The sequence below is a fragment of the Micrasema longulum genome, unplaced genomic scaffold (genome assembly GCF_059751315.1).
Source record: "Micrasema longulum isolate JH-2025_06_02 unplaced genomic scaffold, ASM5975131v1 h1tg002659l, whole genome shotgun sequence".
In the NCBI taxonomy this organism is placed as follows: Eukaryota; Metazoa; Arthropoda; class Insecta; order Trichoptera; family Brachycentridae; genus Micrasema; species Micrasema longulum.
Genome location: NW_028279794.1, coordinates 46,140 through 64,901, shown reverse-complemented (window position 1 = coordinate 64,901; position 18,762 = coordinate 46,140). Strand labels below are relative to the sequence as shown.

Genomic DNA, 18,762 nt, shown 5'->3' with positions numbered 1-18,762 from the left:
TGACTTTTAAACCATTCAAATTGGTAATGGAGGTAATTATTTTTATTTTTTATATCTTCATTCGTTTTTTTCATATTTTTTAAACGTTTATAAAGAAATATTAGCGTTCTTATAGTTTACCCAAATATTTCAATTTTGGTAGCCATTTTCAACAAGTTGTAAATAACTCACTATTAGAAATTTTAAATCAAGTTGGGGTCGAGTGGGGCTCGAGCCTCGGACCTCTGATCCGTGAGTCCGCAACAGTAGCAGCGGGACTACAACCCAATTCAATCAACCATTCATTCAACAACCCGATCAATATGAATGTGCTAAGTGTATGCTCTGTACCCAGGCGGATGAAAAGTACAATTCTGTGTGTAAAATAGAACCAGTACCCTGGACGAGTGTTTTCGACTCGGTGGCTGCTCTCAGGTAAAAAACATGAATAAGGAAATTGAGTCGAGATAAGTCCCCCTTGTTGCGAAGTGGTTGGTGTGTTGGCCTACCATTCTTGAGGTCCTTAGTTCGGTTCCTGGCAGAGTGGAAGGGAAATATTTATTTTAAAAATGGTTAAAACTGCAATATTCCATTATTTCTGGACTTGTACCTGAAGTGTCGGACTTACTTAATGTAACAGACGATCGAAATACGCTGCATTTGGTTTACAAACGCAGTGCCTTATGCATCACTGGGTGCAAAAAAGGGAATGGCAATAATGATGATAATCAGTTCATCATTGTTTGGGCGTGGCGCGGTTGGTCAAACGGACAACAGTGAAATTGGCGTTGCGGGTTCTATTCCCGCCAATTGCATGAAAAAGTCAAAGAAATATTTATTTCTCAATAATTGAGTTGTATTTTTCATAACTTCCTTCTGTATTTTATATTTTGCACTCCCTAGCTTGTCAACTCTCTATCTTGCTTACCTACAAACTTCTTAAATTGAAGCTTATTGGGTTATTCGTTTAAAAAAGATTAATTCAAGTTACTAATTTACCAATGGGCCTATATTTAAACACACTTATCACTCCGATTCTCCCAAATTGTTTCGCATTTATGTACGCCTAGAATGTGAACACCATGAATTTGGATTTGCATACTGAAAATATAATTGCTGTATTTTTTATTTCGGTATATAAATTAGATTTAAATACAATACTGTCCTCCAGTTCGGTTCTGAACAGATTCCTACCGTTACGTAATAATGTGTGTATCAAGCGAAGAGTTGACTCCATCAGGATCACAAAGTGTAATATCTTTAACTCAAACTTTCGCCGGCTGTCGCTAGATGGGGTTGGCTGCTTAGTGCCTGGTAATTATGTCTGACGTAACGGCGCGGATAAACATGGCGGGTCGTGCCGCGTACCGTGCCAATCCTACGTTTCTTGTTGTGTACGCTGTGTGCTCTATCAAATATTCGGTTATTTGTTATGTTCCTCCTTTTCTGGAATAAATATTGTGGCTTATTTTTTACACATGTCTTTTTAGTCAGAATCCCAAACAACCGATTAAACGAATAGTGTTTTGAGTATGTCCAAATGCTTGCAGACAGGCTGGATTTTCTCCCTAGGGAGTTATTCATATTTAAATTTGTTGCAACAGAGAGGGAAAACATTTTTGAGAAGGGTTTAAGTAACTACTTTACACACTGAGTAACTTTCACCATTCTGCCGATGTTTGAACATCCACATTTCCACAACTCTTCCATCTGTTGACTTTTGTGAAATAAAAGAGCTGAAACCTTTATCGTGTGGGGATGTGGGTGAGATTCATCCGGCTGAACCAATTCACCTACTAAGCAACGCCTGAAAACAATTTTCCTTTTTTTCTTTCTTAAACCAGCCAATAACAGGTCATAAGCCCTGTAAATGCCTAGACTTCCATATTCCCTTCTCAAAAATGTTTTCTCTCTGTGTTCCAACAAATTTAAACGATCAAATAAATATCACATTAATTTAATCTGTCTTACTAAATTTAAACTATCAAACTTCACACCCCTTTACACGTCATAATTATTATTTAACGTTTACGAACGTATTATGTAGTTCGCTTTATAGGAGAAATTCCGAAGGTTTACAGAAATCTAAAAATAAAAAATGTATTAAACACATATTATGTAAATATTACTAAGAAAAGTAGTTTTTTTTTTTTAATCGGTGAAAATTTTAATTATTAATCATCTCGTTTACAAGAAAACCTATTTTACTTTAATTCCTCATGCCTAAGTCATGTCATCATCATAAGCTCGACCGTCCCGGGTGGGCCTTGGCTGAATCCAGGTGTCTGCTCTACTATTGCCGGTCTGCTGAGGTTCTTCTCCAGTTCCTCACTCTCAGCGTTGTCGTATCTGCACTTAAGCAGTCCATCCATCGCATTTTGGGCCTTCCGGTCTTCGTCGTCCTTGTCGCATAGAGAGAGTAGGGCGTTGTTTCAGGTTTTCGTCGTCTATTCTAATTATATGGCCAGCCCAGGCAAAGCGCCCCACCTTGATGGAGATGAGTACATCGGGCGCTACGTAGATTTTTTATCGCCTCCTATTGTAGCGACGACGCCAATGGTTTTTTTTCTCTCGAATCAAATGAATAAGTAAAATATAAGGTCCTGATAATAAATAAATACCCACGTATTGTTACCATATTACAACAGAAATTGAGAACACTTTTTTCCTAACCAACAACGACAAAAGAAGTATGGAAAATTATTGACTATCTTAAAAAAAATGCATCACCAGGAAATGATAAAATCAAACCTACACTAATAAAAAATCTCAAAGATGTATTAAGCCCGGTCATATCTAAATTAATTCATATGCATATAAAGTTAGGAATCTACCCGGAAGAATTAAAAACTGCAAGAATAACTCCTATATTTAAAGGTAGAGATCGAACGGAACCTAGTAACTATAGACCTATCGCAAATTTAACTGTATTTAATAAAATCTTTGAAAAATATATTCATTAATGATTAATGGGTCATATAAAAAATCTCAATATAAAATGCTAAAATAAACATGGTTTCTAAGAAAAAAAAAGGAACTGGAACCACCCTAATAAATCTAATAAATTACATTCAAACAAACGTGGATGCTAGAGTTCCAATTACAGGCGTAATGTTAGATTTTTAAAAAGCCTTTTATTTGGTACATGTTAAGATCATGATAAATTTTTTTAACCGATATTCAAATATTAAAGACCTACCCTATATAAGAGCAACTAAAGAACTTTTTAAACAAACTAAGCAATCAAATGTAACTGAACTCTTTAAACTAGAATCTTTTAAATTTATTCATAAATTTTAATCAATTAGCCACTGATGTAATTGTATACCAAGAACTAAAACTTTGTAGTTAACATGGACACAATGCGAGAATATCAGAAAAAATATCATAATCAACCTTCTAAAACGAAACAAAGTCGAGACATGGAAAATGGACAAATAAACAAAACCATGGACTGAAATTATACAATAAACTACAGACAAAATTAAGCAAAAGACTTGGACAACGTTTACAAAAGACGTTAAAAATATTATCATTAACAGTAGAATGTGAATTTCTAAATTAAATTAAATATTTTGTTAAATGCATGTAACCCGTAAGGGTTTATGCATGAAATTTTAAAGTAAAAAAAAAATTGAGAAGGTAACATAGAAGTCTAGGCATCTTCAGGGCTTATGACCTGTCATTGGCTGGTTTAAGTGGCCACTTTACACACTGTGTAACATTCACCATTCTGCCCATATTTGAACATCTTTATTCCTTCAATTCTTTCATCTGTTGATGTTTGTGAAGTAAAAAAGCTGAAACATTTATTTATGCGGGTGAAATTCATCTAATTGAATTATTTCACCTACATCTAAGGCAACGCCTGATTTTCAATTTCTTTACTTCTTCGTGGATCCGGTGGATTATCAACAATCTTTTGAGTTTGTCCAAATTTGTGTAGACAAGGACTGGATTCAACTCCTTGGGGAGCTGTTAACATATTACAACAGAAATGAAGAACATTTTAGGGAAGGTAATATAGAAGTCTAGCATACCTACGTATTACTCTTTTGCAAAATTAGTATTCGTTTTGTTTCTCACTGCTTATCGTTGATTTAATCATATGACTTGACATGGTTTTTTCAGGCCTATTAAAGTAAAGATAGCAAGGGATGTTTAACCTTCCACAGCTTTTCAATTTTTTTTTCTTTAATGGAACAATGACAGACTGGACTAGATTACATACAGGATGTACAAATATTATTACTAGACCCGTCACATTTTCTAATTGTTTACAGTATGCAATATGTTTCACGGAAAGTGGCTTGGTGGGGCTTTAGTTACTGTTAAAATATTTATTTTTTTAAATACTCAAAATGTTAAAAGTGTTCAAATGTATATTAATTAAAAATAAAAAATAAAAATGCCAAAAATAAATATTGTAGCTTTCGCACTAAGCTAGTGAACCGTACTGCGTGCACATGCGAGAAATAGGATTATAATGAGAAAGTTCAGCCCTACGGGAAATTGTATACAAAAAATGTTTTCTTGCGCGCGGTGAAAATTAGAGCATTAAGGTGATTCTAAACAAAAATTTGAATAATTAGTTTCATATTTTCGTTTAGACCTTAAATTGTACCGCAAAGTTCCTTGTAAATATACGAAAAAAAACACATGTATTTTAATAAAAACGCACTACTTTGAACGACGTCGCTGGTTCATATGAACCAACCAATGATATGAGTCCTGTGAAAGATATTAGGTTTGCTTACCGTAAACGAACCAATTGGGAGATCTGACAGATAAGAACCTCTGACGTCACACACGGAGTTATTTCAGAAATATGAGACTTTAAAAAATCATTGTTTGATAATACATATAAAAATATAAAAATTTGGCCTAGTTTTATAGTCCTTTAACAATAAATAACACTGAACTTCCTCATTGGGATTATGTTTAAATTATTTTTATTATTATTGGAAATCTTGTAATGTATAATATTCTCAAAAGAACTTGAAATTTAGATAACAATTTAAGAGAATCATTGGTATTGGTCACAGAGTCACAGTTCTACCAAACATTATTTTACATAATACCACAAAAGATATTATTAGTGACTTATTCGTCTTTGTTTACTATTGTTTTCATGAACTACATGTAGTACCTTAATAATCTGTATTATTATGTTTATTAAATTACATATTCTACCATTTATGTAGATGTGTTACTATTATTACTTGACTGTATTATTTTGTATTTATTTTTACTATCAATTAATTACAGAATTAAATTATAAAATTACTATAAATTATTAACAATATATTGGCATGTATTATTACATAACTTTTCTGCATTCCATTTTCCGACATATATAAATTTTTATTATTTATATTTTTCTGTTATTATTTTGTATATTGTTTAATGTTATTAAATGTTTCTGATTTATGTATAGAAGAGTCCCGACTTAACACGGAATTTTCTAACAAGTCGGGACATAAAAAATTACAATTGTGCTCTATGATAAAATGGTGTATTTTGTGCTTTAAATAAATATATTGTGCACCTTAAAATGTTTTTATTAGAAAAAAATTTCATAAAAAAAACTATCATCGTCGTTCCTTTTCCGCATATAATGGTGCATAGGGCACTGCATTGGTTCACCAATCACATAATACCTTGATCTTATTTATTCAATGAAGGTAAAATGATCAGTCCTACGCTTCAAGTACTAGTCCAGGGACTATTAAATATTCAAATGCAAAAACACCTTTTTGAATAAATGTTTCATGTTTAACATGTTGGAAATTGAACCCGAGACCTCTTGTATGGTAGGCAAACGCGCTGACCGCTACACCACGAAGCTGACACGAAAAATTATGAAGACTTTTCATTAAATTGAGTGATTTCTTAAAGTCAAAAACTATCTAAATTTGTTGCAACAGAGAGGGAAAATATTTTAGAGAATATGGAAGTCTAGGTATTTACAAGGCTTATGACCTGTCATTGGCTGGTGTATACACTGTGGCACATTCACCATTCTGCCTATGTTTGAACATCCTCATTTCCTTAACTCTTCCATCTGTTGACTTTTACGAAGTAAAAGAGCTGAAACCTTTATCATGGGGGTGAGATTCATCCGGTTGAACCAATTCACCGACTAGACAACGCCTGAAAACAATTTTCCAATTTTGTATACTTCTTCTTTTACCGGGTAGTTGATTCAACTGTGTTTTGAGTATGTCCAAATTCTTACAGACTGGCTGGATTTTCTCCCTTGGGAGTTGTTCATATTTTAATTTGTTGCAACAGAGAGGGAAAACCTTTTTGAGAAGAGAATATGGGAAACATAGGCGGCCTCCGTGGTGTAGTGGTCAAGATGCTTGACTCACACGCGAAAGGTTCCAGCTTCGATTCTCGGAGAGAACACAAAAAAAATCATGTGATTTTTTTCAAGCCTGGGTGTTCTGTGATGTAATTTACCACTATAATTGGGCTTCCTGGCCTGTTGTGATGAAAAAAAAACGTATAGGCAGAATGGTGAATGTTTCACAGTGTGTAAGGTGGCCACATAAACCAGCTAATGACAGGTCATAAGCCCTGTAGATGCCTAGACTCCCATATTCCCTTCTCATAAATGTTTCCCCTCTATGTTGCAACAAATTTAAATATGAACAACTCCCTAGGGAGAAAATCCAGCCAGTCTGCAAGCATTTGGACATACTCAAAACATTGTCAAAAAGTATCGTTTAGAAAAAAACAGTTATATGTGTTTTGTTCGTTTCCAAGAGATCAAATTATTTTTTTATATGACATGTCAAGGTGATTTTAGACTCAAGTCATGTAATCAGACAACATTCTTTTTAAAATAAGGAATTTTGAGGAAATATTTAAAATTTAAAAGTCTTATAGTAAATTCAGTGACAGTGATAAAAAATCTTGATGGTTAATTGTGATTACAATTGCTTTCTTACTTTGAATTTTATAAATTTTGACTTAGGAATCTGAAAAACCACTCTTAAAATAATATTGTCAAACGTTTTCTCTATAGTCTGCCATTTATTTATTTACGGACTTGTTCAGTCCGTTTCCATCCAGCGGAGGATCCCTTTAAAGCCTTCCGAAACCCGCGAGTTCGCGCAACGCAGGTTGAAGAACCACGAGAGGGTGTAAGGGGTATGCGGGTATACCTACAACGGAACATTGTGCACATCACGAACCGTTAGTATGATAAAATGGCTCATCGGAATTAGAAAGTTTGCAGCCTTAACTCCGAATCTAGAGCCGGGAATGTGTATCCTATCTCTCCGCCAGCGAATCTGATGGAGGCTTGTGGGAAGGTAATCTATATTCATGGGAAGATCTCTGCCAACCTCGCTCGCTCTTACTTCTTGATGTGTTTTGAGGTTAATTTGTACTAAATGGTAAATTAATGTGCGCCACGAGTTAACTGCCTGAAAGGAGGCATTTACACGAGGATTAGTTTGGAAAATAAATTCAAGCTCAGGAGAAATACGCTGTTAAGGATTCTGATCAAAATACAGTATTCGTGTCAACATTGCCACAATAAATTCACATACCTGAATATAATATGAGTGTAGGTACGTGTACTTATTTACATTTATTTATAGTGAAAACCTTCAGAATATTTTTTTTAATTTCTTAGTCTATGATAATAATTTAAGATTATCTTTAGATTAATACTTTTAAATCTTTATTATAATGTAGTATATATTAATTCGTGAGAATTTTATCATTTTAATTTGAATTTATTTCTGTATCTTGAAGGATACACCACGGAAGTGACATTGAACGAAATGTTCAATAAACAAGATGTTGTAATTGTGCGATTTCCGAAATATTACAACTTTTGAACCAATTGAGATAATTTCCTTATATAAAGAATTATTAATATTATTAATATATAATATATTTCAAAAATACGTTTGTGTAAAAAAAATATATTTTGTAGTATTCTTTAATGATGTGGATGCTTCCACTCTGTGTGTTGAGTTAGGAGTTATATCCCAACTCAACACACTCAAACCTGATGGTTTTTTCACGTTTTAAGGTGTAAGACATAGAATTCAGAATAGTCCAGAAGGAGCGTAGAATCATATTTGAATACATCGGACTGTGTCCAATAATCCCCCACTATGTCCTACTTTCGCCCCGCGCATTCGTGTTGTCGCCGCGTAATGTTGCTTGATGGGAAAAAAAATAATCATCACACAAATGTAAGGTAAAAAAAAACAATCTGTTAATTTCTCTAAAATTTTATTGTGCACGCGGAAACATTGATTGACTCACCAGAGTAGATAAGTAAAGGGTCATTTAAACAGAGTAATTGAATTCATGAACTTCGAACTTAAAATATAAAACAAATTTTATTTTACATAAAACGGATATTTTTATATTATGTTAAATAATATTTGATGTTTTAAAAATAATGACGTTCAAATGTCCCCGACGGCGTTGTTTAATCCAATGTCTTATTTTCATTAGATTAGCAAAGTATGGTAAAAAAATTTACTAGCTTGCCAACACTAAGGAAATTTCCATTTTATTTCTTCGACAATCTGACAGATGGAAAAATGATTTAATTTTTAAGTAATGCATTTGCCACTTAAACATTCGTTTGCTAATTACACATGAAATGTGATACCATCCTGTTTTATTAAGATCCTTGCAGTATTTCTACACTTTAAAATGACACAACACGACATAGTTAAATTCAAATCAGGAGTTGTGTACTGAGCGACATCTACAAAGAAACTAATGGCTCATTTTGAGTTTTGTCTTTAAATATAAATGATTGAAGAAATTGCATGTGAATATTCTATTTTTCTGATTTTAAATCTCTCATTTTTGCATGTTTTTGCACGTTCGTTACGTTACGACAAGAGGCTAAGCTACATCCAGCCCTTTCGTTGAATTCAACATTTTGTTTAAGTGTCCGTTAGCTATTCGATGGAATGCCGGCAGTTTTTGAACCGCCTAGTCACTTTATCCTGGCCTAGGCGACATAGATTATAAATATGATGCGTTGGGTTGTGATTTCTGTAGTAGTGCTGCAGACTCTGGATCGAAAGTCTGAGTCCGCTTCGGGCTCTAGGCACCACAACTTGATTTCCGTCCAGTCAGGTTACAGAAGATGGCGCCCAAATTTTGTTTTCAGGGTTTTTAAACTTTTATGTGCCTAGCGTCACATAAGTTTACATAGAATACAAAACCTGATGTAACACGACGTATCAGCGCCGTTTCCAGGGGGATTTATAGGACAGTATTTTAAGAATCAAATCACGAAAGTGTTTATATCATTATTAATTAATGTAATGTGAGATGCAATCGATATATAGGTATATATACATATAAACATATACATTTACCAAACTTATGTTTTAAAATAAAAAAAATGAAAACACAAGTGTATAATTTGAATTATGATTTTAAATGTGATGCGAACTCCGAACTCTTAAGACGGTCAGTTTACTTACTTAGAGAGGTATAATGTAGTAACGTGTAAAATGACACGTGAGCTTATTTACCTTTTAACAGGGGTGAACCGTGCATAGAAGAGATTATGCGCAGCTTACCATTATATTTGAGAAACTATAATAATGTTTTATTGTCACTTTATTTACAGAAAAACAAATAAATAATTAACATTTATTTTAAATAATTTCCACTGTTTGCATTTTTATCCTAATATAAATATATTTTTTTTATGAAGCGCGCCCAGCGCCTGCGGTGAGCCAAGAAATTAGCCGATTATTTCAGCTTATTTTTTCATACAAATAAGTATACTATATTTTGAATGTATTAACCCCAGTGCGGGTTTTTTCACCTAGAATAAACTTGCAGATTACACAAATTATTTGAAGATTCTTGATTTGGAGAACAGTATTTCAAACATTGTTTCTTAAGGACTATTTTTCTTTGAGATGGTACTTTTGACATAAGACCATAATTACTTTCATGCGTCATATTGCAGGACATATAGCGCTCCACGCGGCCGTTTTTATCACTATTAATTACTAGAACAATGCGGCCAGTTGACATTTCAATTGAATACCTAATATCGACTGAATTCATAGAAGTATTTTTTATTTATTTTTAAATGAATTATGTATTAAAGTAATGGATAATATATTTATATAATATAATAAATCACGAAGTTACATCGTTTGAGTTGATTTCATGGATAAGAGTTGTGTATCACACAAAACCACAGAAAAATATCAATTTATAGTATATATTACTTACATTTTATTATGTACCTTCTATTTAGATACAAATATATGATATTTTTTTATGGCTTACCTGTAAAGAAAATCACAATTTGCCACTGCCTTTTAGCATATTTTATTTTTTTGGACCTTCTTCTTCTTTTGCCGCACCTACCGGAGGTTGGCGACCATCATTCTGAATTCATCACGATCCTGGGCCAGTCTTATCAGCGCTGCTGCATCCGGCACACAGAATCGCTGTCTGAAATTTTTTTGCCATGATGCTCTTCTCCGTCCCATACCTCGCCTGCCCTCCATAATAAGTTGGAGAAGGGCATACTTCTCACTGCGGAATATGTGACCAAAGTATGAGGCTTTTCTTCTTTTGACAGTGGTCAGTAACGCCCTTTCCTTGTGCATAATGCCTAAAACCGCTTCATTGGAGACACGATCAGTCAATGAGATTTGAAGCATTTTTCCGCACAACCAAAGTGCAAAGTTTTTTTAACCATTATTATTAAATCGTAGGTGATACTGCAATACCGCGTAACTGTTAAGTTATTATATAAATAAAAGACGAGTGATACTTTAATCCACAAATTTGGATAATCCAGTGACCGGTTTCATCGCTTTCGCGACATCTTCGAGACTGGTATCTTTATTAAGGAGTTCAATGTATTTATACAAAACAGAGGTTAGGATAGATAATTCAAAATTATATGAACGTATATTAAATAAAGTTATTTTTATCTTAAGGATCATTATCAAATTTTCTTCGGGTTAACTAATGAGTTGATAGAATGCTATTTTTTTTTATTTATATCCCTACAGAGATAAGGTAGAATTTTTTCAAATTCAAGATTCAGGATTATGGATATTCGAGCGTTTACAGGGCTTATGACCTGTCATTGGCTGGGTTAAGTGGCCACTTTATGTAGGTACTACAACATTCCCCATTACGCTTATTTTAGCGAATATCTACACCAGATAACATTTTTGGTTTTTGTATATATGCTACGAATCAAGAACCCATCGACAAGCGAGTTGGAAGCGCCATCTATGCATTGATATTGAAGTTAAGTATTTAATTAGCAGATTACTTTATTTTATGTAGTTAAGACTCATCAGCCGAGTTAAATTAAGTACTAGTAAACGCCTGCAGATGACTCTGCAATTTATTTTTACTTATATTTTTACCAGATTTTTTATAATATTTTTTTGGTTCGTGTACCTCTACACAATGATTTGTGTACAGGTACACGAACCAAAAAAATGTAATGCTATTTTAATGAGTTTAAGTATTTTATTTTTTTGTGGATTAAAGTATCACTCGTCTTTTATTTATACAATAAATTACAATGAACTTCCATAAAGAATTTTCACTTACAAACTTAAATGTTTTAGATAAATGCTAATTGATTTTTTTTGGCAGGGGATCCTTAAAAAGCGTTCTGTTAATTTAAAACTGACCATTTTAACCAACCAAAAACACCGCTAGTGTATTAGAAAAGCTATTTTTATCTAAATTTTTACCCTAAACAGGTTTTACAGGTCACGCGGTATTGCAATTGAATGCTAAAGAAATTGTAATTATGTACTTTTACAACTGTAATGTTATTGTTTTTATATTATTAACCGCTAAAAAAAACGTTTTCTTTAGAAAATCACAGCATATTGAGTTTCCAACAACACTTTACAAAAGTTTGTCGGCATTTTATGTTCATTTTGATATTTTCATATTTACACATTTCAGACGCCTATCATTCACATCTTCCTCCAGTGTCCCCCCTCCCCCTCGGTCTCTCAGCCCTTCCTTGCCTGCAGAGAACCCCTACCCCGTCCTGGCATAATAAATCTGTCAACTTTATATTGTGTTCATTTTATTTATGGGCCAAATCAAGTTGCTTGAGCAGCGTGTGTGTGCCGCCCCCCACCCCACGCCCGCCACGGGCCGTTGTTGCCCCCTGTTTACCCTAAATTTTTTGTCTTAGGGGTAGTAAATTATTTCGACTTAGACATGAATTATTTTAATGCCAGGAATTCATTAGAGATTCGTTTTTGTTTTGATGAAAATATTATATTCGGCGAAAGCAATTTCCCTCTTCCATTTATCCAACTATATGCATACAAACACATAGTAAATTATTTTAAACAGCAGGTTTAATTATAATATGAAAATACACAGTTACTATCTTTATCATTAAATTTTTTTATTCATCTCATATTAAATAAGATCTCCTTTTAATTTCTTTTTTGCAAATATATACATAAAATAGTATCTTAACCTTTTGAGGCCCGAGACAAACCTGACTACCATAAAAATTAACTTTTTCTTTTCGAATCATAAGGGTGGTAAAATTAAACCAAACGTATTTTTTTTTTCTAAATTACGACAAAAGTATCATACTGTCGGCCTCGCGGTGTAATGTTCAGAGCGTTTGCCTACCATGCAAGAGGTCTCAGGTCCAATTCTCGACATGGTTGAAACGAAATATTTATTTAAAAGAGTATTTTTACGCTGGAATCTTTCATAGTCCCTGGACTGGTACGTGAAGCGTATGACTGATCCTGATCATCTTACCTTCATGAAACAAAAAAAAATCAAGATACACTGCGATTGGTGAACTAATGCAGTGCCCTATGCACCAATAGTTGCGGAAAGGGAATGATGATTGTATTATTTTTCATTTATTTAATAAAGAACTTTACAAAGATTTAAAAAATTTATGAAAGCCAATTCAAAAATGAATAATATTTCATATAAACTTATAATATCAGTGGCGGCCTCCGTGGTGTAGTGGTCAAGACACTTGACTCACGCTCTGAAGGTTCCGGGTTCGATTCCCGGTGAGAACACAAAAATCAAAATGAATTTTTCTCAAGCCTGGGTGTTCTGTGATGTAATTCACCACTGTAATTGGGCCTACTGGCCTGTAGTGGTGCAAAAATAAATGAAAAAAAAAAAAAAATCACTGATTTGAGTTTACTGAACACTTTATTTTATTTTTACAAATATAAAAACAAAAACTTTGCGACAATTGTTTCACCTTGTTAGGGCATTTTCAAACAAATGTCACGAAACAATTGTCAAGTTTTTGTTTTTATACTTTTTAGACTCAAATCAGTGTTTGATTTCTAATATTATAAGTTTCATTATGGAGTTCTACAAAATAAACACCAAATCAATCAATAATATTTCATGTGTTTATTGACTCAAATACTTTTTCACTAAAACAATGTCTTTGGCATTTTTAAACACAAAAATGCCGAGAATTTTTGACGGATAAAATAACCATTAAAGCCTGCCGAAAATATGATATGTGCTTCTTTTGCAGTCAAAGAATAAACTAAAGAGTTGTTTAAAAGTACCTGCTGGAGGTTAAAAGCATAATAAACCTTTGAGAATTGTTGCATTTTAATACACTCTTTGTAAAATATCATTTGTTACTCGTTTCTAATATTTTTTTATTTTTTTTATTTGGTAATCTTTCAGCTAATACATAAAAAAATAAGTAAAAACATATTAAGAATACAAGAGCCAATTAAAAAATCCACTGTAAATCTAATAATACATAATATATAAGAAAAAGAGTTTACGTAATTGTATATGTGTGACGTTTGTATTCATGTGTGTCTTTTTGAATGTGTGTATGTGTAAACGAATGAGGGAGAGTGTGCATGTGCGTGTGTGAATAAATGAGGGATAGGGTGCGTGTGTGTGGGTGCGTAAGTATATAAAAAATTAAATAATTTAAAACGTGTAATTATATTGAAAAGTGTACCATATACACAATTATATACTAAATTAGTATCTTAAAAGTTTTTCATCAAGTTTTTTTTCAATTAAAGCAATATGAATTTAGAATAGATAATGACTGCACTAACCAGACGAGATATAACATAATTTAATCTATAATATGTTTATATAACAAATTACAACAGGGATGGAGAATACCTTAAATGAGGGAATATGGAAATCTAGGCATTTACAGGGCTTATGACCTGTCATTGGCTGGTTTAAGTGGCCACTTTACACACTGTGTAACATTCACCATTTTGCCTATCCATATTTCTTCAATTCTTCCATTTGTTGATTTAAGTGAAGTTAAAGAGCTGAAACCTTTATTGTTGTGAAGAGATTCATCTGACTAAATTATTTCACATACTAGGCAACGCCTGAAAACAATTTTTAAGTTTTTAAACTTCTTCTTGGATCAGTTGGTTTCATTACAATATTTGAGTTTGTCCAAATGTTCGTAGACAAAAGACTGCATTTCACACCCTCGGGAGTCATTAACAAATTACAACAGGAATGGAGAATACCTTGAATAAGGGAATATGGAAGTCTAGGCATTTACAGGGCTTATGATCTGTCAATGGCTGGTTTAAGTGGCTGTAAATTAACTACCTGGTAAAAGAAGAAGTATAAAAATTGGAAAATTGTTTTCAGGCGTTGTCTAGTAGGTGATACGGCATGAATAAGCAATCTGCAAAGCATAAATTAATAATTAGCAGTATTGATTTATTCAAGTAGTTAAAGTTTTTTTTTAAATATTTTTATTAGTTGTAGAAAAACATTTTCATATCAATATACATACGTTGTAATCTTGACTAAAGAAGGAATCGCTGCGAAACCTCCCGCGTTGTAGAACATACATTATTCAATGGTTATAATATTTTAAGTTCCACTTTGTCAACTATAGTGCTTCGAAAGCTCTATTATGACTTATCAGAAGTGTTTTACACATGATTTGCTTAATAAAAATAAATACTATATATGCACCGCATTTCATATTGAGTGCAACGAACCGATGCAGACCAAAATGAATCAAAATATGCATCCTTTAGACGATTTTAATAATTCTTAATTTTAATTCACGAGTTGAGAAAACTAATTAAGTTTAATAAAGGGGTGGGATCGATTGTAAATCTTACTCTCCGAAACTCAACTACCAACGTAATTGAACTGGATAATTTAGTCAATATTTAAAGCTCGTATTACATATAAAGTTTATATTTGAAGCACTAACTTTGTGGTTATTCATTATAATAAAATAAATTAAACAACTTTGTTTTTAACCACTAATTTTTATTTTTCACCGACCGGTTTCAAAGCAAACAAGCTTCTTCTTCACGTTACGTAAACCTTGAAGAAGAAGCTTGTTTGCTTTGAAACCGGTCGGTGAAAAATAAAAATTAGTGGTTAAAAACAAAGTTGTTTTATTTATTTTATCGTATTACATAGTTCAGAAAATAGTACAATATCGTATGTAAGATTTGACCCAATAAATATTGTCCGTGTGACACACAAATTAGGTGAAATTTATTGTCAAATTCAAAAAATTAGAATATGTCCTATATTGCAACAAATATTTGAACGTTGTTATGCAGAAAGCAGCCGGTCCACAGTTTAAAAAAAGAAAAGATATTGATGTTATCGGGTTTTAACGGTGCACGGTAGATATTTAAACGTTCGGATGTTATCGGGTTTCAGTTTTAATTTTACCATTTTAAAATACAAAATAGTTCATAAAATTATATGTAATATATTATAGAATACAAAAAACTGTAATAATCACCTTCTGAAAATAGTGTCAATCACAAAAACGGCATTTCTCCATTTGCAGCAAACACCCACAGCACTAGAAAAATCTTAATCATTCAAACTTGTCAAATACATAATTAGATTCTTATTTGTAGTACAAAAAAACTAGTGTATTTATTGTTTATCATTTGTCAAATTCAAAAACATTCCAACTGTTTTGTAGATTTGATTATTCCCTATTTTCACAAAGGTGCTATTATCTCAGTTTTACTTATCTATGGCTGGCTGCTCTCTGCATAACTACGTGCATGTGATCCAAAATCTGCGAGCGTATCCCACGCCTTTGATATTATTAACTGTCAACTTATTTATATTTTTCTTCTTTCTATTGCTCTTGCAATCTGCTTTGACAGTTTCGATCCTGTGATGCAGACGTCCAAATTTCGCTCCACCTCTTTGGTGGTCGTCCTGACGGTCGGGGTTCCTTTGGGATCTCGTGCATCATAATCTTAGATCATCCTCGCAACGAGGTCTCTCCAAAATCGTCTTCTCTGCCTGCTCCATCTCACAATGTCCCCTTTGCACATCCAGCGAATCTATTCTTTGTTTCACTGTACTTTTTCACTTTTTTGTAAATACCGATTTCCAATAAGGTTCTCGGTCCGTGTTATTTTAGAAACCTGATGTTGATTGTTAATCGCAGAATAATATATTGTTAGTTGTCAGTAGTAAGATTTGACACAATAATTATTGTACAAGAAACTGCACAGGCGGGTAAAGATTATAGTTTTTTGATTTGTGTAAAATATAACCAGAACCCTGGACGAGTGTTTTCGACTCGATAGCTAGTGTCGGGTAAAAATCCTGAAAAGGGAAATTAAGTGGAGATAAGTCTCCCTCATAATGTAGTGGTTCACGTAATCACCTTCCTTTCTTGAGTAGGGTGGACGTGAAATATTGGTTAAGAAAGTTTTTTGAACTGCAATATTTCATTTTTCCTAGAGTGGCACGTGAATCGTAAGGTTGATCACCTTACATTTATTTGACAGACGATTGAACTACGCTGCGTTTGGTTTACCAGTTCAGTGCCCTACGCACCACTGGGTGTGGAAAGGTGGAGGATGATAATGATGATAAAAAAAAACTATTTGTAGCCAGGTACTCCACGTGATCTTTTAGCGTATGCCCTATACTGAATTGGACATTTGTGATTTTTCCTAATGTATTTTTCAAATATTTTCTATTTATAGATATAATCTAAAGCAGCACGCCACTCGGCACTTGGGGCGTGCCTGGGCGTGTTCAGTTCGTGGCTGCGCATACTCGGCACGCAGTCCTTCTGAACTGCGCGCGCACCTCGCGACACACTCTTCAGTCAGACCATATCACTGCTCAGAGTGTGACTATGCGGCCAAAACCAAGAACCAGCTGACCAGGTAAAACGAACCTCTTATACAGACATACAGAGTGTTCGCGATTTGATTAGTTATTTTTTTAATAATATGTGGGGCAAGCGCGGTGCGGGGGGTAGCGCTAGACGCGTTATTTTGTGGAATTTTCGGTCGCCATAAAGCCGTTCACGGGAGAGCAGCTTGCGTTTTGTGTTCTTGCATATTACGTTAACTATTATTTCGTGATGATTTCGAGACGAATATACCGTGCTCACGTCGGTTTACGAGACATTAGACAAGAACCAAGCGCAAAGTCTACTCAGAAATGGATCAAAATGTTTGTGACAACTCTCTCAAGAGCAAGAATAATGAATGATAGCCGCCCGAAGTCAGCGAGGATTCAGCGTTTTAGTGAATCAGTAAGGGAAAATCTACAACAATCAACTCAAACCAAGCCTTAAACCGCAAGAGGACCACTTTGCGAAGAATTTTACGCCACGATTAATACCAAAAATTCAGCTGACGCGAGAGTTGAAGCCGAATGATACCGATCTTCGGTCGTTTGAAGATGTTTCCCAGGAAACTCATTTCACGAGGAGGAGACATTGAGTGGTCCCCACGGCGCCCGGATCTCAGCCCGTGTGATTATTTTTTGTGGAGATACTTAAAATCAAGAGTCTATAAAGACAATCCAACAACAATAAATCAGTTAAAACAAAACATTGTCCGGGAAATTAACGCCATTCCACGGGCAACTTGTCAACGTGTTTTTGAAAATTTGCTAATTCGCCTTAAACAGAGTCAACAAGCTAATGGAACTCACTTGGACAATATAATTTTGATAATATAATGATATCATTAAAGTTTCCATACTTTCTTAAAATATAAATAAAACATTTCTAAGTTCAAAAATTTTTTTTTTGTTAATTGAAACTAGGTATATTGTTAAAGCCCACCCTGTATAAATTTACCCTCGTAACTTTGGCCAGCTTTTTGAGAAAAATCACCTTAGAGCGCTGCATACACTGCACAGTAGGCAATTGTAAAACAACTGTTTTTTTTTTAATGATCCGCTATGCTTCTGTTTTAAAGAATTATATAGCAGGTGGGAAAAAGAGGAAATGGAAGGAAGTTATACAGACGCAGTTTATTCTTCATCCGCCCGGACGCGAATGAAAAATACGTTGTTATCTGATAAGAACTTATGTTTCTTTATTATGACCAATATAATTGTACTTATTACTTATTACTAACAATGTATGTTCAGTAGATCTCCAATTATCCAAACCAATTGGGACCGGACCCCATTCGGATAATAAAAAAATCGGATAATTGGAGATTTTCAGAAAAAAAGATCTGTATTAATTAATTACTGTATGTATGTTGAAAATGGGAAAAAAACTATTTTTAAAGGAAAAGAGCTTTTAATTAATTAATTTATTTATACTTTTACATTGTTTGTATTTTTTTTTTATACAGAATAATGTTCCCTGACTGGGGTGTCCCGGGCCGAGGGAAACATTTTACAAAATGTGAAACATGCCTTAGATTAGCTATTCAACAAAATTAACATAATTATAACAAAAAAAAACGTAATCAATCCAATTAACTTAATTATCATTAACATAATAAACAA

The 18,762-nt window shown here is 33.5% G+C and overlaps 1 protein-coding gene across 1 annotated transcript in view; it reads left to right on the top strand.

Annotated features, from left to right (window-relative positions):
• The window catches only part of LOC148271772 (uncharacterized), a 93,551-nt gene that overhangs the window by 56,933 nt on the left and 17,856 nt on the right, over positions 1-18,762 (top strand). The window contains exon 4 of the mRNA XM_088240953.1: positions 16,986-17,171. Coding sequence (XP_088097079.1) covers positions 16,986-17,171 — 186 coding nt within the window. The remainder of the gene's footprint in view (positions 1-16,985; positions 17,172-18,762) is intronic.